At 38.8% G+C, this 27,694-nt stretch overlaps 1 protein-coding gene across 6 annotated transcripts in view; it reads right to left on the bottom strand.

The window, feature by feature from the left end:
• Positions 1-27,694, bottom strand: part of FGD4 (FYVE, RhoGEF and PH domain containing 4) — a 207,335-nt gene that overhangs the window by 59,956 nt on the left and 119,685 nt on the right. For all 6 annotated transcript variants that reach the window (XM_089920476.1, XM_022577921.3, XM_022577920.3 and 3 more), the window contains exons 2-4: positions 15,111-15,263; positions 7,007-7,190; positions 1,751-2,258 (exon numbers count right to left, since the gene is read on the bottom strand). In XM_089920476.1, coding sequence (XP_089776602.1) covers positions 1,751-2,258; positions 7,007-7,190; positions 15,111-15,263 — 845 coding nt within the window. The remainder of the gene's footprint in view (positions 1-1,750; positions 2,259-7,006; positions 7,191-15,110; positions 15,264-27,694) is intronic.

The raw sequence follows: 27,694 nt of genomic DNA, 5'->3' as shown, positions 1-27,694 counted from the left end.
TGTTTTACAAATACTTGCTGGTGGCATCATCCCAAGTGTAAAAGGACAGATGTGAGTCTTGAGTTCCTTGGTTCTAAACTTCTTTTCCATTCACCGTGATTTAAACACAGAGACACTAAAATCTACTACTATATCGAGATGTAAAGAGATTCACTTTGCAAAGTCCTGTTTCTTTAATGTTTCAGATATTGTTACCAAGTATGATTCACTTTCTCCCACTCACTTCCTTATTTAAACTTTCTCTGCTTGAGTCAGCATTTAAAATTAATTCACTAACTGGAAGAAAATAAGCTACTGGCTCTTTGCCTATTTGTGATTTTTTTCAGGATCACTGTAAATTGAGCTATAAGATAGACTTCACTTTAAAGTTCTGAACACATTAGTCAATCATTTTTTACTCTAATATTTTAGTATCAGTCCTTTTGAATTTCTGGCTATGTTAGTGCCACTTAAGATACAGCATCATAAAAAAATTCTAAATAGATTTAGGACTTGGATTTATCCTTTACAAATTTTCCTATAATTGTCCAATTTTCAATTATCAGCTCTCCTACAAAGATTGTTATTTATAATATATAAGAGAGACTAAACAATGGAAACTTTTTTCTTGTCTTCAGAATTATAAACAACTCCCCACTCCAGGGAATGCTATGATAATGCTTATATACCATCTTTGATCCAAGACATTCCAAGTGCTTTGTAAAAGCCATATTTATTGATCTTTCCAAAGCACTATATTGACATGAATAAAGAATACAAATGCAATCGTCTTGTTACTGAAATTGTATAAAAGTTTCTGCTATAGCCCAGGTAGATTATGAACATATTTCACCAGCAAATCAGCTCTTTGTTAGCTCAGAAATGCCATTCAGGTGGTTCACCAAACTGCTGCTCTGATTAGAAAGGAAATGAACTTCTAGTTTGCCACAGTCTCACTTCTCTCTAGTCTATTCCTCATGGCTGCTGCATTCATTGACATTTCCTGCAATTAGGCATTTACACTTGTGACTTCTTGCATCAGGACACAATACCGGCCTGAGAGTCAGGACACAAGGAGTCTGGGCTTTTACTGTGAGCCTGGAAAATCACTTAAGCTTCCTGGGACTGTTTTTTCTTCTATAAATGAACTATGAACCAAGATGATCTTCAGGATTATATAATTTCCTGTTACTTAGACCATAAATATTAGGGATGCAGCCTTAACATTTGGGCAACAAATAACATTTTCTTCCAATGTAAGTAAAAACAGTATGTTTGTGGTTTTCCTATATCAAAGTCTTCACACTGTTCTGAATCTTGAAATCATAATAGAGAGATCAACAGAAATTACATAGAAGAAAAAGTGGAATATCTCCTCAGAGTAGGGAAAACATGCATCATCAGCTAGAGCTTGAAAACTATTCAACCAGTGGTGTGGGTGATCTGACTTATTCATCACATAAGTGCTATAAAATAGTTTTCAGACCATAGTGGAATAGTCAGTCAGTGCTTGAGACTTCCCTGGTGGTCCAGTAGGTAAGACTCTGTGCTCCCAGTGCAGGGGGCCTTGGTTCAATCCCTGGTCGGGGAGCTAGATCCCACATGCATGCTGCAACTAAGAGTTCGCATGCCGCAACTAAAGATCCTGTATGCCACAACTAAACATACTGCAACGAAGATCCCGCGTGCCGCAACTAAGACCCGGTACAGCCTAAATAAATAAATAAATATTAAAAAAAAAAGTCAGTGCTTCTTCTTACTTATGCTTTACCTTCATCTCATGGTGCTGGTCCAGCTGTTCCAGTTCTAGGGGGCTTTCTCCATCTTCCCTCTCTTGTACCTTGGCTTCTGTGCCTGCTCTTCCTTCTTCCAGGGGGAGCAGTGGGCCGACATGTAAAGTCCTGCAGCTACTGTCAGAAGCATTTTCATCACAGTCATTTGTTGTGGGGGATGCAAGGTCTGTGGCTGTTTCCTGTCTTTCTCCATTCACTAAGTTTGTATCGGGCAAGGGCTCAGAAGTTTGAATAGGAGTATCTGGGCTAAGAGTGGCCGCTTTATCCTCCTCACATTCCATCTGGTTTTGTGCTGCTACCATACCGTTAGCCACACAAGTCTGTGCACCCTGAGATTGATCTGTATCATTTCCCTGCTTCTGTGGTGAGTGTTGGGAGAGGAGTTTTTGCTGAGGTGTGGTTGTCAATCCATGCCTTCCCGGGGTTCTAGGCGCATTTAGGTTCACAGCAGAATCTTTTCTCAAATCACTGTAATTTGATAATGAGCTAAAAGATAAAATACAAAGGAAGTATGAAAATGTTGGCATGGACAAGTTCTAGAATAAAAACAAATTTATTCTAGCTGTTTAGGGATATTTAGTGAAGACATTTTTTTTCCCTCTGATGGTTTTAGAAACATAGGTAAGAATATTCCAGAGTAATTCTCAGTCTTTTAGGATGCTAAACATTTAAATAAAGATGATAAGCCTGAGCTTTATGTATAGGGTTGAAAACATTTCCTTGGGCTGTTTATTAATATAGCTAGTTAGTGAAGACTTAGATGTGCGAAATATTTAATAAGGCCATCTTATCCCAAGATTTTTACTTTCTTAACATTTTAAAAACAAGTATAGTTAGCCCTCAATTTATGGACAGGTTAGAAACAAAGGTTATTTTTCTTTGGAAAGCAGAACACATTTCTCAAAAATTTTATTGCACGTTTCCATAGCCTCCTAACTTGTCTCTCTGCTTCCACACAGATCCCCTCCAATCTAGTCTTCCCAAGTTGGCCACAAAGATCAAACTCTCAGGGTTTGCCCAAACACTTGAAGGTAAGTCTGGCATCTTGATCATGGCCTATAAGACTCTATATACTATAGCCCCCACTAGCCCTGGCCTCATTAAATGCTATTCTCTCCTCACTCACTGTGCTCTTGTCATACTAGTCACCTGCTGTTCCCATCCCCAATAAGCAAATGTGCATATCTAAGGGTATTTGTAGCTGCCATTCTCTCTGTCCAGGGCAATCTTCCCCAAGTCAATGGTGTGGTTTACTCCTTCCCATCATTCAGGTTTCTGCTCAGACGTCACCTCAAAGAGGCTTAATCCTAATAGTATGTTGGAATTTAACTGCCAATATATTACAATGTTCCTATGGAAATTTATATAGTACTTTAATCTAGGATTCCAGTGAGGACAAACACAAAACTCTGGACTTCAGTCTTGAAGAGATTCTTATGACCTAATGAGGAGAAAAAATTAAAACAGACTAATGCTCTGTGACGGTACAAAATGTGCTCGTCTTGTTCTCTGCTTTATCCCCACCTCTGAGCACAGCACTTGACATGTGACAGTGCTCAATAAATAGCTGAGGAGCAATGAATAACTCATCGTGATAGTGATCATGACAGTAATTCAGTAATAGCAGCTAACATTTATTAACTGCCAGAAACTACATTAAGCCCTTTACATTGATTATCTTGTTTCATACTCATAATAATTCCAAAATAGGGACCCCACAAATAGAGAAATTGAGGCTTAGAAACTTATATAATGGGGCCAATGTAACGTGGCTAACAAATAATAAAGCCCGTGTTCAAACCGTGAAGTCTGACTCTAAATTCTGTAGTCTTAACCCCACATTATAATAATACACTGGAATAGGAAGGATGGAGTGAGAAACAGGTGAGCAGGCCACATACAAAACATGGGAAGAGGGCTTCCCTGGTGGCGCAGTGGCGATGCAGGGGACACGGGTTCGTGCCCCAGTCCGGGAAGATCCCACAAGCCGCGGAGCGGCTGGGCCCATGAGCCATGGCCGCTGAGCCTGCGCGTCCGGAGCCTGTGCTCCGCAATGGGAGAGGCCACAGCAGTGAGAGGCCCGTGTACCGCAAAAAAAAAAAAAAAATGTGGGAAGAAAGTCCAGGGCTGGCATCTTCCTCAGCACAAGCAGAGGTTATGGGGTGAGGGCTCATGAGGGATGTGGGGAAAGGGCACAGCAGAAAGGTCCATGAACAATGCTGAGATGTGTGTTACTGTCTCCCTTCACTGTACTCCTCCCAGATACTGCCGATCTGGACTGGAGAACGGAACAGGGAATAACAGTAAGAAAGTAAGTAAGAAAGCAATAAGAGAAGAAAAAAGACACAGTAAAGTTTATCAGCACAGGAAGGAAAGGAAAAATCTGGTAGGGGAAAATGTCATATAAAAGTTGGAGGTTGTCAGTATAAGTAAATGTGACACACTCCACCGCTGATATCTGCCTTCTAGGAGCATATACCTTAGGCCTAATTTCTCCAAAAGTCCTTGAAGATTTGAATCAAACTGTCCTCCTTTTCCTGAACACATCAGTGTCCAGCAACACAGTGGAAAGATCCTTAGCAGATCCTATGAACCAAACTTTGGACTTACTTAGGATTTTTGGAAAGGACCACTTTGGATGACAAGTAAGAATTTCCTGTAATAAGTGATATCCAGGGGATATGTGTGTGTGTGGAGGGGTGTAGGATAAGGTGGGGAGGGAAGGTTTAGTAAAAGCAGTGGTTCAACCAATAAGTAGCAGATTCCTGTAGATGACAAACCATGGGGAGAAACAGTTGGCCTTTCAGTGTCATTGGGACAAAACAATGTTCAGTTTTGTGAGAAAATGTTATTTACTTCTTTCTATTTCATAGGTCAAAAATCCTGGTTTCTCTTACTCTCAAAAAATGGAATAATAAACCGCAGTAAAAAATAAATAAACAAAGTTCACTTGCTCCAAATACATCCTCCAAATCACTCCTATTAATAAACCAGAGGACTTCCCTGGTGGCGCAGTGGTTGAGAGTCCGCCTGCCGATGCAGTGGACACGGGTTCATGCCCCGGTCCGGGAAGATCCCACATGCCGCGGAGCAACTAGGCCCGTGAGCCATGGCCACTGAGCCTGCGCGTCCGGAGCCTGTGCTCTGCAACAGGAGAGGCCACAACAGTGAGAGGCCCGCGTACCACACACACACAAAAAAAACGAAAGCAATAAACCAGAGCTACTTAGATTATTGCAAAGAGCAAAACTATGACGCATGGGTAAGGTTTTAATAGTGCCATATGGTCTTACATGACCCCACTGTAACAGACATTGGTTCTTCCTGTCAATTTACTGTGGTAAATCAGAGCCTGCAGAATCTCGCTCTATTCCACCAAGCGCTAGTTTAAGCTGTAATAACTGGGGTAAAATCGGACAGCCACACTGCAGGCACATGGACCTCACTGAAAAAGGAATAAAAACTTCCACTCAAGTCCTATAGATCCAATGCAACACTAACCCATACTTTTTAGCGCCTGTTCCTACTGGAAATACCTCATTAAAAACATATAATTATTTTTCGTACTGGCAGTGGAACTGCCACAGGTAACATCCCTTCAGCAGATTGGCCCAAATGCTCACATTACATCCTATCTGCTCTTAGAGCAATTTTGCTTAAAATGCCATACATTACATCTCTCCTTAGAGCCAACCTTCAAGTTTTGCGTCAAAAAATGACTTTGAATCTGTTAACGCTGGAAGAGTAAAAGAAAACTGATTTGGAAAAATATATTGAAAAAAGTTGATATGGAAAAACTGCATGTTTTGTGTATGGAGAGGAGGAATACAAACAGTGGGTTACCAAAATAGTGAGGATTAGAGGACTCAGTCTTTGGAATACTGACCCATTCGGGGCTTCCCAAAGCTACCCCCAAATCTGAGGATACAGGCTCTGGCATGCACTATGGATAGGGGTCAGGGCTCCATCCCCTCCTTTTATTATGCAGTCACTGGACATGGCCCTGGGAATCTGCAAACATGCTATTGAATCAACTTGCCATGAGAAACAAAAAAATTTTCAATGGAAATAAATCATTCTAGGAAAGATTACTATAATTTAAGATATCAAAGGTATTAAAAATCCTACTTCTGAGGGGGAGATGTTGAAGTTTAAATATTTATGACTCAAGTTCCCATAATTGATTAAGAACAGAAACTACTTTTCTCTAGAACTTGTTAGTAAATACAGTCTCACAAACGAGGGACACTGCAGTTTTGTACTTGGTCACAATTTCCAGAAGATCTTAAAGTATTTCTAAGCTATGATTCATTACATAAATAATGCATCCTGCAAATAACTACTGAAATCACCTAATGGGAAACCATTCCCAAATATTACACTAGAATGAATGGAAATATTTGGCTTCAAGGATGAAAGTGAAATTATACATACTGTTTAATTATATACAGACTTTTGGTGATACATAAAAAATCCTTCTGATAAAATTTTTTAAAAATTCTATTTAAGTCAGTGATGGGAATTCTAAGAAAAAACAATTGAGTGTCATATAAGTAGAAAAGCAACTTATGTGAGCTTTTTTTTATCTTTAAGTGAGAAATATACATTTCGGCTACCTTTGTGAACCATCAGGACTAAAGAATATAAAATTATAGCTAATAAATACGAATGGAAATTTAGCATGAATTTTGTTATTGCCAGTATCTCTTCACAATCCTAGTACAGTACAGGGGTATGGGGAGAGGAGAAACAGGGACTGAATGGATACAGAAGACCCACATTAAATAAAATGGGTCAGAAAGAAGAGATGGGACAGGCCCACAGGAGTTAAATTCAAGCATATGAAGTAAGAAGCAAAGAAACAGAGACAACTTCCTACGTTTCCAACCCAGATATCTAGTGACCAATGGAATGACCCCAAGGAGTAACAATACACAGAGTGACATACGCAGATACGCAGGAAATGAGATCTACACAGCACACAATGTGATGAGAAGGCTGGGGCACAGAGCACTGCACACAGGTAATATACAATATAATATAATATAATATGAATGAGAATTCATATTAGGGCAAGATTAGCATTTTAAAAATTCACTCTTTCTAAAGGCCTACCAAACCTAATGGAATAAAATACTCTATTTTTTATTTTAAAATCTGTAACTCTATCATACTTTTTAGAAAACCAGCTTTCTTCTCCCCCCTGCCTTCTCCCATTGTAAGTTAGCTCTTACCTGCCTCCTTCAAAGCGACTGATGAGATCTGATATCTTACTGGGTTTTTCTTTTGAGACACAAGAAGCAGAGGCAGGTTTAACTTCCTCCATCCTTGGTTTTGCACTAGATAAAGCTTTATGCCTGGGGGTTTGGTGTATGTTGGACGAAGGTGAATTCTGCAGGTGTAGTGGCTTTGGAGGCACTGTAGAAAAAGAATTAATAGAAATCAGTATTTCACTGATATTTGTTCCTTAACAAAAGAATTCTGGTGTCCTGAGTGTAAAAATCTTTACCATTATCAACCTTTTGTAAAGGGGTCTGTCAAATTTGTACTGAACCTTAACCAAGAGACCTTTATCTATCTTGGACATTTACTCTGTGTCCTGTAGAAATCCCATCTCCAAGATTCAAGTGGTTCTTTTAATTTTAAGTGACTTTAAATATGGCTTTATTAAACATCTATGGATCTACATATGGCTATGACATTCCAAACTCTATTAGAGATAACATAGCAGTTATTTATCTACACAGAGAAAGGAAAGCACTAAATTTGAAACTAATTCCTAGACATACATTGCTTGCTATAAAACAGATTTTCTAATAACAGGGTGATAACAGATATACCAGAAACCAGAGCTAGTAGGTTAGACATAAAAGCCAACAAAAAACCCAACGAACAACAGTAATGTAATATTGCACTACTTAGAGCATCTTCCCAGTTAAAAGCGCCTTATCTCATTTGACCTTAGATGAAATTTTTTCTTTATAGTCCTCTGAGGTAGATCATTATTTGCCTCCTATGTCTATGAAGTCTTAGAGAGCTTAAGTGATTGGCCTGGCGTAACAAGGCTGATCATATTTCATAACTGGTACCCAGACTCTAGCTCCTTCCATTATTAGCACTGCTCCTCATAATACATCTGCAAAAGGTGGTTATAGAAGTTCTATTACTATTGTCTGCTACATTAATAGTTGCCTAGCATTAATATACCACAAATCATTTGGTTACTAATAAGTCCTCCACTCAATTAATAGAATAGTAACAGATCATTTCCAAAATACTAAAATCTACAGGTTTTCCCTAACAGATGAGAAATTCTGTAGATGAGAAAATATAATATGTCACAAATGTTTAATCAGTACAGGAATTACTTCAATTTTGAAAACCAACACAGTATCATTTTTCTCTTCAATTAACGTTCTGGGTAAAAGAATATATAACTATACATGTTTTAACAAATCAAATAGAATCATCTCCTTTTTTCTTTTTTAAACCCTTTTCCTAACTTCTGGAAAAAGGGTGGGGAATCATGTCTTCTTCTAATTACATGCCCCATTTTCCCAGAGCTGTTTACCCTGGTTTTCAGTAATCTCATCTCTTTTATGAACTTAGCTAGCTGACAGCTGCCTGATGCTCACTGGCCCAGATTTCATCATTTCTGTGCCAGTTATCAATTCTTACAGAGAAGGGAGAAAAAAACATATACACACACACATATATACCTGTGTGTGTGTGTGTGCATATATACATATATATATATATATATATATATATAAAAACACACAATGAGCTACAGCTGTAACAATTTACCTCCTTCCCTGTCAACACAAACAAGAAGAAAATTCCAGTGAAAAAATGAAATGCTTCTTTTTATGAAAACGATACTATTTTCCAAGATGTACTTGGGGGTGGGGGTGGGATGGTTAGTATAGTATCCATTGGAAAGGAAGAGGCTTACACAAGTGTGACATTTGTTCATTTTAAGGAAAAAGTTCCTGTGTAGAACAAATATATACCAAATAGTAAACCAGGACAATATTCCACCCCCCCAAATAGTTTTAATATTAGGAATAATTTCAATATTCCTAACTAGAATATTCAAAGAAGTGAATGTGTTCTTTATCATTCTGTGTGTAAAGATTGTTATAAAATAACTCTTCCATCTAGAGTTTACTCAGTGAACATTCCTTCTTTGATACTTGAAAGATGCAAATAAAATGATATGTATCAGCCAGTCAGTTTCTCAGAGATGACTCCACCGACTTTTCCCATCTCAATTATGCCTCTTTTAAACTGCATCATAGCACTGTGTACTTTTTCTCTAAAGTGCTTATAATAAATTGTTATATAATTATTAAGTAGTAATAAGCAGCATTAAATAATAGATCAGCAATAAAATATTAAATACATTATAGATATAAAGCTTTCTCTTCCACAAGTCTGGAGTCCTGTTAGGGTAAGGAATATGTCTGTTTTGATCATAACTATATTCACAGTAACTACCTGCACAGAGCTTGGCAAATTTGTGGACTACATGAAGAAACTAATGTGTCATCAAGGAGCTCATATTCTAATGGGGAGACAGTTTAAAGATGTTGATAAAGCAGAGCACGGGGTACACAGTTAATTTAGAGGCACAGAGGAGGCATCTATTTCAGCAAGAGAGACAATCCAAATGTGTATATTCACTGGTTTATGATACATTTTAAATAAAAGAGCACAAATGCTACATGGTATATGACAAAAATCCCAAGAGGGTCATGAATGGCTAAAGTGTCAGAAATACTGTCTTAGAGGAAAACAATGCATACTCTGATGAAAAGACATAACTGACAAGTGAAAATGATCCTTTTCTCTTACTCTCATTATTTTTGATCTTTCTTTTACACTATGGAGATCAACATTTCCAAATGCTCTCTGGACATCTCCTAGGTGTCCTATCAGCACCTCTGGTTCATTATGTCTGAAACTCTACTAACTACTTCTTCCCCCTGCAGCCCAAAGGGTGTAAACAGAAAAAAGTGTTCAATCTAACCAATAATCAGAGAAATGCAAATTAAATCCACCATACCACTTCAGCCCCATCAGATTAACCAAAATTTCAAAATCTGACAATACCAAATGTCACTGAGGCTGTGAAGAAATGTGAACTAATACATTTTGAGAGGGATTATAAATTAATACAACAGCTAAGATCTCTCCCTCCCTCCCTTCTCTCTCTCTTTCTCTCTCTCTCTCTCTATATATATATACACACACACACAAACTTACACACATATATATATATATATTTATTTCCAAAATATATATCATAGAGAAATTCTTACATATCTACACAGGGTTTTTAATTTTTTAAAACTTTTTTTTTGATCCCAACAAATATTTATTGAATACCTATTAAGTTCTGTGAACTTGACCATATCAATGAACAAAGGGAAAGATAAGAAACAAAAAAAATAATAAGTAAACCATGTATCAGAAGGTAGTAAATGCTAAGAGGAAAGGGGAGGGGCTAAAAGAACAACACAGGGGATCTGGAGTGTAGGGAGTGGGGGAAAAGAGCATACTGCAGTATTAAGTAGGGTGTTCAGAGTGGGCCTCTTTGAGAAATTCAGATTTGAACAAAGACTTAAAGAAGTTGAGGGAATTATTTGGGGAAGAGCATTCTACCAGGTAGAGTGAAAGCTAGAGACTAGTGCAGGGCAATGTGACTGGAGCCAAAGGAACAGGCAGAGCAGGTATTCAGGTCAGAGGGAGGGCCTGAGAAGGCAGAACCTGTGGAGTGCTGTAAGGATTTAAATTCCTGTAGAGTTCTGAGCTGAGGGATGATATGATATAGCTTAAATTCCAACAGGACCACACTGGCTGCTAGGTACAGAATGTAGGGAAGTAGGGTGGGATCAGGGTAGGAACAGGGAGAAGAGTTAGTGATGCTGAAAGCTCGGTTTCTGTGCACTGGTGCCGTATTGAATCTCAGAGACAGAGTTTTGGGTGAAGTATAAAAGAATCGCTCTATTGCTTTGCCAGGCAAAGGGGGCACAGAGGGCACCTGCCCCAAAACACTGTGTCCCAACCTAGGAGGATTTGACGAGGAGTTTTATAGCAATGGGTCAAGGGTGGGATTGCTGATAAGATTAGGGTGTGTGCAGGGCCTGCACTCCTCTAATCTGGTCTCAGGTAATCTTGATGAGTTTCTCTGGTTCCTTTAATGCAGCCTCAGTTGGAATTCTCTGGTATGAAGAAAGCTGACATCTAAAAAAGCTTAAAGACATAGTTCTGTGTATCCCTTGAGGTGGAACCAGGACTTTTCCCCAAGGCTGCACTATTGTTTCTTGGCTGCCTCTCCCTTGTCTTTGCATCCCTTCCCTTCCCGGATTAGCAACGGTTGGAATCTGTCCTTTGGAACGCAGAGAAGGTCATGAAGGCTGGAGTCAAGAAATGGGGGACAGAAAGGCTTCAGTGCCCAGGAGCCCCACAGGGTCTTGCTTGGTTTCATTATGAGGTTACTATATAATGGTGTTTAAAATGAGGCAGTGAGAAATAGATTCCAGATATATTTTAAAATTAGTTTTCCTGAAAAAAAAGAAGTAGTTTTCCTGAGAGATTAAACGTGAGGTTTGAGAGAAAGAAAGAAGAATCAAGAATGACTCAGACATTTGGCCTGCCCAACTGGCAGGATGGAACTGTCATCAACTGACACAATAGGTAAAGCAATTTCTGGAGAGATCCGGTAGTCTAGTCAAGGACATGCTAAGTTTGAGATATCTAGATGACTATAAATAAAATGGGCTCTACTATAGCCAATTTTACGGATAGTAAATAAACCAAAATATTTAATTATTCAGAAATTTCCAAGTATGCAAAATAATTATTGAGAATGAAAAAGAAACTAATTGCCACTGTCTACTGAAAGAAAAATGCATAAGGAAAAGTTATAAATTAAGTTTTATTCAGGGACCTTACTAAGGACTCAAGCCAGGGAGACAGCCTCTCAGCCCTGAAGAACTGCTCCAAAGAGGTAAGGGAAGAACCAAGATATATATGAACTTTTTTTTGCTGGGAAAAACATGTAATCAAGCACAGAATGATTACTGCTCATCACAAAGAATAGACAGACATCTCATGTTAATGATTTTAGTGCTTTTCTATGTAGGGAAGATTCAAGAATCTGGGGTCATTGAAATTTTTCCTTAGATAGGTATCTTAACTTTCTAGGGTATGGTATATCCAAGCAAAGAATGCTTCCTGTTTTTCTCCATCCTAAATTCCCCTCAGGGTGTGCAGTCGGTGGGTTATTAGCTTGATTCCTGTAGAATTGGAATGGCAGTAACACTTTTTTTCTTTACACCAGTTTAAGTTTGGGGACGACCATTTGTAACATATTATACTTTAAGAATGAAACATTACACATAGAATGCTTTACTTTAGAAGCAGATGAAATGAATTACTAAGTTGAGTAAATTGAGTGTATTTACTTAAATTATTTGAACAATAATGTGGCTTTCAAAGTTGATGAAAATTTTTTAAACATTAAGGCTTAATGATTGAGGAGTGACACTATGTGGACTTTATCAAAATAATTAACTATGGAGGATGTTGTGGATCAAAGCTGCTAAGAGAAAAAGTACAACTATCTTTAATTGCTAAGGAGTTTCAATTATATAATACAGTATTATTGACTATAGCCACTATCTAAATCCTCAGGATTTATTTACTTATTGGTAAATAATAAACACAAAAACATAAACTTGATGTTGTTCCAGACACATTACTACATAATCACCAATAATAAGTCAGTTCTCTCCTTTTAAGCATCACCAAAATAAATTATAACCATGATATTATCAGCACTCCACATGAGAAGCAAACACATAAATAAGATTCAAGTATGAGCCATTTTGGGATCTAGATCAGAGTTTCTCAAACTACTGACATTTCGGTTCAGATAATTCTTTGTTAGGGCAGTGGAAAAGGCTGGTCTGTGCATTGTAGGATGTTGAGCAGCATCCCTAGCCTCTACCCACTAAATGCCAGTAGCAACTCCCAAATGTTGTCGCAAGCAAAAAAGCCTCCAAGTAATACTCATGGGGTCAAGAGGGGTGCAACAGGACTGCAAAACTATCTCCAGCTGAGAACTACTGATCTCGAATAACATTTTCTGAATGAAAATTCCATAATGGATCTTGAAGCCTCAACAGCCTCATCATGCATAACTTATAAGGGAGTTGCAAGGAAGTGGGCAGAAGGGTGTCAGTGTGATAATCCCTAACTCTGAGCAGCAAGTCTCCGTTAGCATCCCCTTCATTTCTCAGCCTCAGTCACCAAAACGGTCCTAAGGATTTGGAGAAATTAAAAGTAGCTTCTCTCTACTAGAGGGTGGGAAATACTATCTGTCAGCAAGTCAATAAGTAGTGCTCAATCTATTTGGCAGCTGATCTGACAAAACCAAGATGTAGCCTCATTTCAGGACACTGCTCTCTTTATGGCACACAGTCTAAGTTTTAAACAAAGAACAGCCGAAACTAAAAGAGACATGATGATGGAGCAGGATTCATTCAGTAAGTATTACTGAAGGCCTGCTATGCTGTGTGCTAGGCACAGGGGATGTAGTAGTGTAAAAGGCAGAAAAAATAACCAACATGGATGAGTTACATATATAGTAGACCAATCTGTAATGAATGAGAAAAACCAAAGCAGGGATGATCAAATATGAGATTTAAGGGGTGATGGTGGGGTTAAAATTTTAGCTAGGGGGGCCAGGGAAGGGCCAAACAATGAGTGAGAATATTTTGAAAAAGAAGTATAAAGTATTCTATGTAGTTTATTTACTATCTGGAAATACTCTGTCGTTATGTAAAATTATATATATAAACCCATATTCAAGATAGGAAGTAATTATATATATTTAAATAGCAATGCATTGACTTCAATATAACTACAAACAGCAAAAAGCAAGGTCAGTGTTTTCTCCCCTAAAGAATGGGATTATTTGGCACATGGCAGGTCAGAAAGGACACTGCTAGAATTTATCTCAATGAACTAAAAAAACAATGAAGTAATGCAATGCATCTTTCCAAAACAGTCTTTATAAATAATGAAATTCATGCTTTTGATCTGGGCAATTACATAAAATTGAACTGTATTTATTTCTTATATATATTTTTTACCTTATTTGAGGTCAGCTCAGGTCTAATGAGCAATATGGAATTTTGTATTGTGCAAAAAAATGGCTTAAATCATGATCAGAAAAATTTCTATTTTCATATTCACAATGTTATAAGGAATGTGGCCAAAGATTAAGGTTATAAACTCATGAATGAGCTAGTCATTTGAATCTCCAATTATCTGACCTTGTTTGATAGCCATATCCCATACCACGACCAACAGAGCTAGCAGTGAGAACAAAAAGAAAAATATCCCATAACCTGGAAGACTCCATTTTACCCCCATTAAAGATCTCTTTCAGAAATTCTTAAAACATAAGAACAAGAAAGAGACCAAAGTAAATACAAAATAATCCAAATAAAAATTGATTTTTCCAAAGTATAGTGATTCTGAAAATGCCTAGTATTGTTTCTTGGCTGAATGTCCAGCATTTGATATAAATGAAAATATATTAGAAAGAAACTACACATTAAGCCACAGTGTAGCATAGCTTTGTGTTTGTTACACTTCAAAAGGCCTTGCTCTTAATCATCAAAATTATAATTCTGTGCTTCTTAAAGTTAATACACAGTTTACTAGAAATTTATTTGTAAAAGAAAGTGGTCACTGAACAAAGCATTCAGAGATTTCCACCATATAATTTTTCCCCTTGTTGGATGCTCAATTCCTGGACAGAGGGACTCTTTTAATTTCTGTGGATGACTTTACTAGGAAGCCTGAAAAGCCCCAGTTCCTTAATATTGCAAAGTCACATTCTTGCTAAGTATATTAAAGCACTGTTTTAGAACAATCTGTTTCACAGACCCTCTGACATCTAGCAAGTCATGATGACTTTCCGACACACACGTTAATTTGTTACATATTTATTATGCAAACAGTAAGTTAGGCTCTTGTACTATGTCACGCATAATGCATGAAGAGATCACATTTCCATTAAGGGGACATGTAAACAATTTATGTAACATGAAAAGAACCATAATAGAGAAATATATAAGGTGTTTTAGGAGTAGAAACCCCGCCTGAGTAGGTTCACAGACTGACTTTTCTCCTGAAAAAATAAATGCACCCAGTTCCTCCCATTTAGAGCTTAAAACTCTTAGTGATCATCATTCTTCTGTGTTGCCTTCATCAATGAAGAAAGCATGCAACCTGATCAAAAAAACCCGATCAGCATACCTTGTGGCTTTGGACTTGCAGCTGAGTGTTTTGCTGGAGTTTTCCCATTTATTCCCTGAGCCTCTTCATCAGATACATTCTGATCAATCAGTGTGGTTGTGCTGCTTTTCAAGCAAGGTGAAACTATAGTGATCTTTGGACAGGTACTGCTGCCTGGGAGAGTTCAAAAAGAAAGAACAGGTAAATGCAGAGGTGGAGCATAACTACATCTCAGGACTTAATTTCTTCTGACCCCATAAAACAAAAACAGTCAGTTACAAGAGTATGCATTGAAATAATTTTCCCACGTGTGCTGGCCTTGACAAAGAGTTTTCCTGAGAAAGATCTCATTCCACGTGCTTGAGAAACCTTATAATACACGCTGACAGAGACTGCTGACTACTACACACACACACACACACACACACACACACACACACACACCCTCTCTCTCTCTCCCCCCCCCACCCCCGCCCCCGCCCCTTTTCTTGCAGGGCCATGGAAAGGGCAGAATGCAGCTGCTATGATGCAGGTGAAGGAGAGGACCAGAGGGCCCCAGCACTAATCTGTTAAAAGCGTTCCTTTCCAGCATCCAGTCAGTCACCAGTCATTGAGTGGTTCAAAAGAACAAAGCAGGAAAGCACAAACATGACAGCTGACCTAAAGACTCTAGAAGAATGGCTTGATTAAAAAGGAAGAAATCACACACACACACACACACACACACACACACACACACACACACACCATGACCCTCTTTCACTAGCTTACTCAGACTCCAAATCAACGTATTATTAATACCCATGTTTTCAAAAAAAAAAAAGAATGACGAGAGTATGTAGATAATATTCATATTTAGTTACAACTCAAAAATCTTTGAAACACTGCAGTGCTTTAAAAAACTGAAATACATCATGAAGCATAGATGGAGAACAGATCAATTCTTAGTTCAATTTCTGATATAAGAAGTTAAATACTGAATTTCAGAGACTTTTAAAGAAATCATAAGCCAGTGTTTTCTCTTTAAACGCATGCTAAATTTTCCTTTCTTCTAGTTGACATGGTGATATTAACAACAGATTAGACCCTGTTTAGGAGAAAATAAAATTTCTACCAGGAAATTCACTATCGTTAAATAAAAGTATGCCATTTAAGAAACTATCATTTGACTAAGAAACAGTTACATTTTTACAGAATCCAAATATTTAAAATGAGAACTATTAGAGATAAAAGGCCTTAATAATTATTCAAAACAAGAAAAGCTAATAAAACCCAATCAACTTTTTGTTGAGTAAAAAAATTCCCTTTTACTTCAATTGATTGGGTAATATTGATTAAAAACTAAAATACTGCTTTATTTTCTGCGCTCCCCTTAAAATATATCTAGGTAAAACAAATTTTAGAAGATATTAATAGTTCCAAGTATTGTCTGAGAAGTTATTAGAGACCCAATGCTAAAACACATCAGACACCCTTCTGCTAAAATGGGCTGCCAACTAAATAAAGCATTGTTTAGCCAAATAAAGGCCTTGAATGCAAGATTTAAGGAACATTTGACAGCATATTATAAATTATAAACAGAAGAAATTATAAACAGAAGAAATAAAAGCTCAGTCTTTAAATGTGTGATCCTATCTACCTTCTTAGAAAAACCACATGAAGTAGGCAAAGCATATTCCTGAAATCCACAGTGTACCAACCAACCACTTAGCCTTTTAGGGGCATTAGGATGTTTGTTCCACAATGATCCCAAGAATGGCTTAGTATCTGAAAGGCCACCTGCTGGGGTCTAGTGAAGGATGGCCTTGGGGCAGAAACAGTGAAAAGCCACAGCCCAACTACAAATCAGAGGCAGAAACTGTAACTTGACAGTAAAATGAGACACTGAAAGCAAGAATGCAGCTTTAGAGATGATTTATAGCAACAAAACTATAAAAGGGGGCAGCTAAGGGGTAAATGAGAAAACAAATTAAACTGAATCTTTAAAAAATAGATCACCACTGTAACATATTAAAAGATGAAACTAATAATTAACCTATTTAGAAACAAAACATGTCTTGAATAAATAATAATTTTTAATTGAAAACTAGGCACTTAATTTCTGGATAGCAAGCTTGCAGGATCTGATGGGTTTACAAGATCATATTTATTAGAGAACATCTCAGATGAATGTGATGAAATGCCTGCAGTAGGAGATCAAGTACACATCTATTTTCTTTTGAATCCATTAAAGTCATGATTACATATCTTTTGCCAGCGATAATAAATCCACAGCCAGAAACTTCATTTCAGATCATTATTTAAAACCCATCTCCAAACTTCAGCCATTATCACAAGGTATGAAAATATGGTGAAAGACACAGAAAACACATTCTTAAAAGGTTGTTAAAAAAAAAAAAGCAAAGACAAATATGCAACAGAGACCATGCAAAGCCCAAAATCTTTACTATTATTTACCATCTGGTCCTTTACAGGAAAAGTTTGCTGACCATGGTCTAGGTCAAACACATAATGGTAAAGGAAGTTTGACTAAAATTAGGCAGCACCATTTCATTAAATCATCTTTTAACATCCTGGATATTAGCAACACAGAGGAATACTTTTTTTTGCTTGTTTATGACTGACTCAGCCTATTCACATTTGGAGACAGTCCTTATTTGGGTACCAGTTGCATAACAGGGACTTGAAACCAAAATTGTAACCAGGTGATCTACCTATACAAGAAATTTTATATTATAGAGGTTTTCAGATTCTAATTTACCAAGAACCAGTATGAGTGATTAAACACGTATCTCTGGGCACAGATACAACCAGTTATATTATGTTAGCATAGGGAGAGGGGTCCTATTTACTGTATCTTCTTGAGGATTGGTAATTTATTTAGGTACTGGTCTTAACCATTTTGCATTCCTCTGTCTTATGCTTGCTGGGTCATATCTCCTGTAAGAACTGCCTAGACAGATGTAACTGCAGGGTATCCTCAGATATTCTCAGTTAATCCAGCCTCATCTTTGACTGCATAAACCTCCCTGTTCCAACTGGAGAGGTTCCCACTATGGCTTAACTTTCATTTATGTGTCTTTTGCATAGTACTTGTGAGTGGCAGATAATCTCTCTGACTGGTTAGGGTAACTTTGTCTTCTATTTGCAAAATTTTGTGTTGGGTTGTTAACGTTTTGCCAACTTATTCTTGAATGGCTCGTTCACAAATTAAGGTTGGATTTACTCCAAAGCAAAGTCCGTTCACTTCTTGATTCTTCAGGCCTGATCTCTTGTCATGGTATCCGTGATCTCAGATCACATCTTTATGGCCATGTCTATAGTGCCTCACCCAACCATAATATCTCTCCCAACTGCACCACGTCTCTAGCCCAGAAGATCTCTATGGACTCCATCCCTCAGGACAAGAGGATCTCTTGATTTAAGAGCACAGAGTAGTTTTCTAAGGGAAACAATCTTCCTAGGTGTATATTGTCCAGAAGGAAAGAGATACTTAAAAAAGAAAAAAAAAAAACAAAACACCAATATTTTGAAATAATCTTAGATTTACATAAGAGTTGTGCCCAGGCTCTTAGGTTAGCATCTTATGTAACTACAGTATGTTATCAAAACTAAAAATTTAATATTGGTACAATACTAGGCCACAGATTTCATTCAGATTTCACCATTTTTTTCACTAACATTCTTTTTCTGTCACAGGATCCAAACCAAGATATCATGTTGCATTTAGTTGTCCAATCTGTGAGAGTTACTGAGTCTTTGCTCGTCTTTCATGACCCTGGCAGTTCTGAAGAGTACTAGTAAGTATTTTGTAGAATGTCCCTCAAACTGGGTTTCTCTGATGTTTTCTCATGATTAGACTGGGTTTACAGGTTTGGGGGAAGAACATCACAGAGGTGATGTACCCATCTCACTGCATTACATCACTGCATGATACCAACATGATTATCATGTGGTATTAACCTTGGTCACTGAGTAAGGTGATGTCTGACAAGTTTCTACACTGGAAAATATTCTATTTATAAGACATTTTTCAACAGTCTTCTCCTATTATCCCTTCAAAGTCTCCCCACCTGTCCCACAGTTCTGGTTATGGGTCATATCTCCCATGTGCTATTTAAAATGCCTGGATTAAGAGATCAATTGCACTTTTTAAAAAAGCAATTAAAATGATAAAACTCATGGTTCACAACTCATTTGTCAATGAGGAACAAATCCTGAGCAAGGAAATTTATTTCAGAAAATGACTTCAGTTTCCCAAACTTCAAGACCTCAATAATAAAATCCATACCCACGTCCACTCCACCCTGCCAAATAATAAGCAAACCACAAAGGATCTTAAGAAGAAAATATGATGGACAGTTTAAGAAATTTCCTTGGGCCTAGAAAATCTAATTCTAGGAATCTAATCTACAGAAACAATCTTGTGTGTGTAAAAGTATGTGCATATGGACAGTCAATGCAACATATGCAGCTGTGAAAAACAGAAAAACAAAAATAAGACTGGGAAGATTTCCAAGATATTATTAAATAAAAGACAAAAAACTAGAAAAATATGTACAATATGATCCCACTTTAAAAAAAGAAATAACATACATACAAACGTGTATAACTGTACTGAAATGAATGTAAGGTAATATGGCAAGGGGACAGGGGTAGGGTGAGAGAATGAATGAGAACTTTTATGTTTTGCTGTCTATACAGCAATATCATTTAAATCTTTTATAATGAAAATGTACTTATTAATTACTTATATAAAAAAGAGAAAAATCTATGAAAGTTGCCAAGTATATGAACTACAAATTATTATTATTTTTTTGTTTGTTTGTTTTTTGTTTTTGCGGTACACGGGCCTCTCACTGCTGTGGCCTCTCCCGTTGCAGAGCACAGGCTCCGGACGGGCAGGCCCAGCGGCCATGGCTCATGGGCCCAGCTGCTCCGTGGCACGTGGGATCCTCCCGGACAGGGGCATGAACCCGTGTCCCCTGCATCAGCAGGCGGACTCTCAACCACTGCGCCACCAGGGAAGCCCTACAAATTATTTTTAAAAGTATATCCTTTACATGTGTACACCAATGTTCATAGCAGCATTATTCATAATAGATAAGATGTGGAAGCAAACCAAGTATCTGTTGACGGATGAATGGATAAACACAAATATGGCATATACATACAATGGAATATTATTCAGCCTTAAAAAGGAAGGAAATTCTGATACATGCTATAACATGGATGGCCTTGAGGCCATTCTGCTAAGTGAAATAAGCCAGTTGAGAAACACAAATCCCTTATGATTCCATTTAAATGAGGTACATAGAGTAGTCAAAATTGGAGACAGAAAGTAGAATGGTGGTTGCCAGGGACTGGAGGGATAGGAGAATGAAGTTATTGTTTTACAAAAGTTAAGTTTTACAAGATCAAAAGAGTTCTGTGGATGGATGATTGTCACAGTAGCACAACGATGTGAATGTACTTAATGCCAATGAACTGTACGCTTAAAATAGTTAAGATAGGGCTTCCCTGGTGGCGCAGTGGTTGAGAGTCCGCCTGCCGATGCAGGGGACGCGGGCTCGTGCCCCAGTCCGGGAGGATCCCACATGCCGCGGAGTGGCTGGGCCCGTGAGCCATGGCCGCTGAGCCTGCGCGTCCGGAGCCTGTGCTCCGCAATGGGAGAGGCCACAACAGTGAGAGGCCCGTGTACCAAAAAAAAAAAAAAAAAAAAAGTTAAGACGGTAAACTTTATATTATGCATTTTTAACATAAAAATTTTAAGTAAAAATGCATATCCCTTGCTTAATAAAAAAAAAAAGAAATACTAATATATTCAATTGCCTACTTAGCATCTCTACTAGTATGTCTAAGAACTAACTCACACCCAAATCTGACACCCTTGTCTCCCAACTCTCACTCAAAATTAACTGCCTTTACCATCCTCTCCATCTCAGTTAATGGCAACCTCATCTGTGCTTAGGACAAAAAGCTTGGAAGTGTCCTAAAGTCCTCTCCTTTTCTCTCAGACTCTACAGCCTATCCATCAAGAAATTCTGTTGACTCTACCGTCTACCACTACCACCTGCTCAGCTACTATTCTGGCCTAAATTACCACAGTCTTTGACTGGATTACAGCAAGACCTTCCACCTGGTCTCCCTGTGCCTACCCTTGTCCTCTGTATGTGTTTTCACACAGGCCACAGAGATCCCTTTTAAAACCCAAGTCAGGTCACGTCCCTCCTGTGCTTAAAATTCTTCCATGGCTCCACATTTCACTCACAGTTTAACAACTCAACTCTTCACAGTGGCTGACAGGCTCTACATGATCTCACCTTAGTCCCCTTGCCACTGACCTCATTGCCTAGTATTGCCCCCTTGCTCACTCCATGCTAGTCATACTGGTTCCCTGCTATTCCTCCAAGGGGCCAAGCATGCTTTACAGCCTTTGGCCTAGCTGTTTTCTGCTGGAATGCTCTTCCCCCAGATAACTGCTTTCTCCTCACATCTTGGCTAAAATTGCACCTTGTCAACATGGGCTACCCTGACCACTCCATCTAGTATTACTGTTACTCACAGGGTTTCCCGCCCCCCACCCCATAGCCCTTATCACCTTCTAAAAGACTACATTATTTTCTTAATTGTCTGTCTCCCCTGGTTAGAATGTGAGCCCTGGGAACATCTCAGGAATACCACCTGCCACATAAGTAGAGGCTCAGTAAATAATTGTTGAAGAAATGAATTCTAGATACTTCAGGAAAGTTTCTCTTCATTTGCTTACATTCTCATTTTCTATTTCATGAGAGGTGCTTTCTAAATTCCAACAATAAAGGAGACATGTAGCTGTCTGAGAGCTTAATCTATACAAAATTTCAAACATTTCCATTCTTAGGTAAATTTTTAAACGTTCTAGGTTATTTATACACAAATTCTAAATATCATGGGGGAAAAAAAAACTTTACCCAAGTAATCTTCCTCACAACCCAGCAGATGTCTAAACATCTGGAATTGTAGAACTAACCAGATGTTTGTCTTGATAAAAAAAGTAGCAGCCAAAAATCCCAGCAACTGACTGAAATATTTTTATTTATTATAATCTGTAATTTTATTTACATTTATTAGAGTCACTAACTAAAATGCACTATGGCTGCCAATGTTCCAGACTCAGCATCTGATGCTACCTAAACTTATAGTATAGTACAGAGTTATACTGTCAGGAAAAGCAGATTGCTTTAGGTCTTTGAAGTTCAAAAGTAATATGAACTCAAAATAAGCCTTGAAGGTAGGTGACTGTAGATATTATTTTTAAAGGTCCCATTGCTGTATGATAAAATAAAATATGTAAAAAGGCAACTGTTACTATTGTATCTAAGGTATATGCAACAACATATGTAATGAGATAAGATAAATGCAGCCTCTAAAAACACAAAAATCATTTGTTTTTAAACTAGAAATATTTTACTTTCCTGAAACATGCTCCATAATTTTATTGAAATTTTTGCTACTCAAAAGTAGTGAAAAGGATAGTAAAATTTCTAAAGAATGCTACTGTGACTGAAGAATTCTATTGTGACTGATCCTTTCAAAGGTAAAATCTATTAGATGAACTGAAACACATCTCACTAAGACTGTCAAAATTCCAGTTTTGAGTAGGAGCTCACAGATGAGGCCCACAGCCATAGTACGTGTTATGTATTAATATATGTATGTATAGCAGACTATGTATATCACTACAATTCAACCATGGGTTCTAGGGGTCTGAATCCCTGCTCCCCACTCTCAGAGTGACCATTCATTAGGTGCCATGAGTCCCCGCATAGAAAGTGTTGAAAGTGCACATTCCACGATGCCTTCTGGGTTGGTGCTGGGCCTGGTTGGTCAGTGCGTTTTGCTGTGCCTTGGCATGGTGTTATTTTAGGTAGAGACCAAACTTCCTCTGCATACCCCTGCGTAGGGAAGGGAGCTGGTGGCAGCTCTTCCACCCCCAACCATACACCGATGGAGATTCCCCTTTCGGCTATAGTTAACTAAGAATGTTGGTCAAGATTACAGAAAAGTTCTTGCCATTTAAAGCACAAAATATTACTCTATGACTGCAGCCATGACCAGAGGGGAAGGTGGGAGTAAAGAGAAACCACAATCAATTACCTGCTGCTCCTTCTGCCTGCTTGCAAAGGGCGGTTCTAGTTGACACCATCTGAGTTGGAGAGGTTCATAGCCTGCTGTGCTTTACCCGATAAACTGATGCCAATTTATAATAACACCCATTTCTTGGTTCCTTCTTTTTTATAACCAAGTGGAAGAAACTGGGCCCTAGATTTGTCAAAAGAACCTGCATTACTGCTGTACTGACAATGAGAAATATCCCTGAGAAGCTGCCCATCCATGTAATCAAGTAAGTGCTGTTTTGAAGTCATCACACTTTTTGCCAGAGCCTAAGGTTCATAACAGTTTTAAGTTTTGAAATCTATGAACATACATACTATAAAAGATCTCTAAGTATATTAATGTGCATACGGGCCTGCTAACTGGTGTTAGATTTCCCCAATATGATCATCTGTATCAAAAAGTCAGCTCAGGGACTTCCCTGGTGGTGCAGTGGTTAAGAATCCACCTGCCAATGCAGGGGACACGGGTTCAATCCCTGGTCCAGGAGGATCCCACGTGCCATGGAGCAACTAAGCCCACATGCCACAACTACTGAACCTGCACTCTAGAGCCCGTGAGCCACAACTACTGAAAGCCTGAGTGCCTAGAGCCTGTGCTCTGCAACAAGAGGAGCCACTGCAGTGAGAAGCCCATGCACCGTGATGAAGAGCAGCCCCCGTTCGCCACAACTAGAGAAAGTCCACACACAGCAACGAAGACCCAACACAGCCAAATAAATAAATAAATACATACATACATACATAAATAAATGTCGGGGGGAGGGGAGTCAGTTCAGATGCTGCGCATATGCACACCTAGGCAGCTTTCCTTGATCCCCAGAAGCGTAACACTTGGCTGTTTCCAGGTCAGTTGTACTAGTAATTGTATATACTAAATATATCCTTAGGGCAATATAAACATTCTTCAGGGCATGTCAGTAATATAACTCTAATTGCCTAAATTCAAATCCTGGCTTCACCGTTTAATAGCTGATTGACTTACTTCAATTTCCTGACCTGTAAATGAGAATTCATAGGATTCATAACAGTAGCCCTCTCATAAGGCTGTTGTGAGGATTATGATTTAATTAATTCTAGTGAAAGTACTAGAGCAGTAGCTGGCACACGGTAATTGCTATATAACTACTTGCTATTACTGTTACAACTTGTATAATACGCAATGCTGTATAATGCCCAATGCTGTATAATGCCAGGGTAGTGGATCAGGGGACCAGATCTTTACTCTCTCCTCCCTCCAGCCTCTTAAGAACCCTACCTTTTGCCTCCTTCTGTGCCCGCCCTATCTGCTTATATTTGCCCTTACCACTGCCTAAATTATGATTTACTACCACCCAGCACTTGCTCACGCTGGTTTACTCTCTTAGCAGCTGCCATTTGCTTCAGTGCCTCTGCTTTCAGGGATTCCCAATAGGTCATTTTGGATAAATTCCGGCCAATTAATGACTCTTTTGCAAGTTAATACAATAATGAATTATTTACAAATATGTGGCCTGGTGCATTAAACATGGTAACAGTATTAGTAATGACAATGTGATGTCTGACGTTTTTTTTTTGGCTGCCCTGTGCGGCTTGTGGGATCTTAGTTTCCTGACCAGGGACTGAACCCGAGTCCTCAGCAGTGAAAGCGCAGGGTCCTAACCACTGGACCGCCAGGGAATTCCCTAATGCCTGACATTTGACGGGGAGTAGAATTTACTACAGACCATTTTAATCCCAAACAATTTAATAATTATTCTTCACCCTTTACCATGATTGTAAATATGTGTCCTGGATTCCATAACTTTCTTCATTTTTCCTCTATTTGACATTTCTTCATTTAATATGAGGCACAATTGCTGGTTTTTAAACAATTAATCATTTTCTGAAAAGCACATTTAAGTGCTTATGACCACTTAAACTCAGTATTTAATAGCTCTCATCTTTATGCTTCCAAAGTACAAACTGTTTTTGTAAGCTCTGAGAATATCCAATGATCAACTGCAAAATGAGTAAGAAAACTTATCAAGCTTCTACTTTATTCTATTCTTTTTTTCTTTTTGTTCCTCCTTACATGTACTGAGTGATAACTCCCTAATTAAAAGTGCCAGGTACTCTGCTAATTACTGGGGACAGGAGGACAAATAAGACATAATTCTCACCCTCAGGTAATTCCTAGAGATATGCACAATTCCATAGGTGTCAGTCCCCCTGCCCCCAACCCCTTGTTAACTGCAACTAGAAAGCAACTGCACTATTCACCCTATCAGCAATGGCAGAGGGTGAAGAGGAGAGGAATGGATCTGAGGCTTACTGAGGAAAGAATCAGTAAGGGACTAGCTTAAGAAGGAAGGGACAAAGAGGAGGAAAGGATAACACTTACTTAGGCTTCTGACTAACATGACAGGGAAACAGTGCCTTTCACTTTAAGAATGCAAGAAGATGGGGCTTCCCTGATGGCACAGTGGTTAAGAATCCACCTGCTAATGCAGGAGACACGGGTTCAAGCCCTGGTCTGGGAAGATCCCACATGCCGCGGAGCAACTAAGCCCGTGCGCCACAACTACTGAGCCTGCGCTCTAGAGCCCACGTGCCACAACTACTGAAGCCCAGGAGCTTAGAGCCCATGCTCTGCAACAAGAGAAGCCACCGCAATGAGAAGCCCGTGCACCGCAACGGAGTGGCCTCTGCTCACCACAAGTAGAGAAAGCCCACGCGCAGCAACGAAAACCCAATGCAGCCAAAAAAAAAAGAATGCAAGAAGAATAGAGTTTTGAGTTTTGTGTGAGATATTTTAGGAGCCTGTGAGACTGTTCAGGATGAACGGTCTGCCCTGATGTTCATTAGGTTTGGCCAATCTTAACGCTCCACTTGCCTCATTTTCCAATCTCTTTGTTAAAGTTTTCGGACATATTCCCTTTGATATTTTCTTTAAAATATCATTTTATTGACTATTAAGGGAGGGGGGAAAAGCCTATTTGCCCCATGCAGGGCCAGCTGTAAGAGACTCTGACCCATTTTGTTGTTGTTTTTGGTCTCAGTAATTATGGGTTAAATCACCTGTCTTTCCTTCTATAAGAAGAACTGATTTCCTTAATTTTATTAATAACAGTAACAAATATCAGTTTCCCTGGAGGGAGGGAAAAGGCACTTATTGAGAGCACGGACAGGTTTCTGGGTGTTTGTGGGTTCCTTCAGGACTCCACAGGGCTCAGCAGTCCATTAAAGAGCCCAGGTGAAAACGTAAAATAGATAGCTAGTGGGAAGCAGCTGCATAGCACAGGGAGATCAGCTCGGTGCTTGGTGACCACCTAGAGGGGTGGGATAGGGAGGGTGGGAGGGTGGGAGACGCAAGAGGGAAGAGATATGGGAACATATGTATATGTATAACTGATTCACTTTGTTATAAAGCATAAACTAACACACCATTGTAAAGCAATTATACTCCAATAAAGATATAAAAAAAAAAAAGAGCCCAGGTGAAAAGTCACAGGAGTCTTCACAGCAGGTGTCACATGTGCTAGGACAACTTTCCCCAAAGTGTGTTCTGTGAACAGGATTCCTCAATTCCCCCCTCCACCACCCCACCACAACCAACCAACCAACCAACCATGATTCTATATGAAGTATCTGTGACCTGCCAAATTTGACAGTTTTATCTTGGAGACTCATGTGGGCATACTAGAGGCCAATGCAGAGCACTACAGTAAAAATCAAAAACAAAAACCTATTTAACTTTGAACCCAGTATACATCCATGAAACCTTTCCACCATTTATTACAAATTAACATCCCATGGAGCATGGAACACATTTTGGGACAACTTGCCCCAGGGACTCCTCCCGTTCTAACAACTGTTGCTTGGGCTACTTCCCATACTTTCCCATCTCTACTGCTCCTGACTTCCCGATAATCATCTTGGCTGCCCTCATGACTGTGACTCTCAAATTATGAACTGAAACTCCAACCCGGCCTTGGCTTTTTGGACATGACCCTGCTGTCCCCAGCTTCAATGCTGCCCAATCCCATAATGTGCTGACCACAAAAGCAGCATTAGGGGCAGACCCAGGATGCTTGAGGCCTGCACATGGAGTCTAAAACTGGAGCAGCGCTCAGCTTAAAAAATCAGATGAAATTACATTCTGTAATCCTGCCAGTCTATACTTCCTCTCCATTCTCTCCACCTCCCTCTTCCTCTCACATGCATAATCCCACAGCCTAGCAGACAAACACATGTAATTTAGTAAACACAAAAAAATCTCCAAAGGGACTTTTTCTTTTCTTAAAGTGGTTATAAAACAGGATGTAAAGTATTATAATAATTAACAATGCAGAGAACAGTAATATGTAGAATAATGCAGGCAGTTTCATTTCATTGAGACAAGTATCATAAGACCTCTGAATATAAAAGTACATCACTGGGGCTTCCCTGGTGGCTCAGGGGTTGGGAGTCAGCCTACCAGTGCAGGGGACA

This window comes from Delphinapterus leucas, chromosome 11 (assembly GCF_059928025.1).
Source record: "Delphinapterus leucas isolate spDelLeu-1000000601 "Yukka" chromosome 11, BTC_Dleu_Yukka2, whole genome shotgun sequence".
Taxonomy (NCBI): Eukaryota; Metazoa; Chordata; class Mammalia; order Artiodactyla; family Monodontidae; genus Delphinapterus; species Delphinapterus leucas.
The sequence above is the reverse complement of the archived record's forward strand: the minus strand, read 5'-3'. Positions and strand labels throughout refer to the sequence as shown.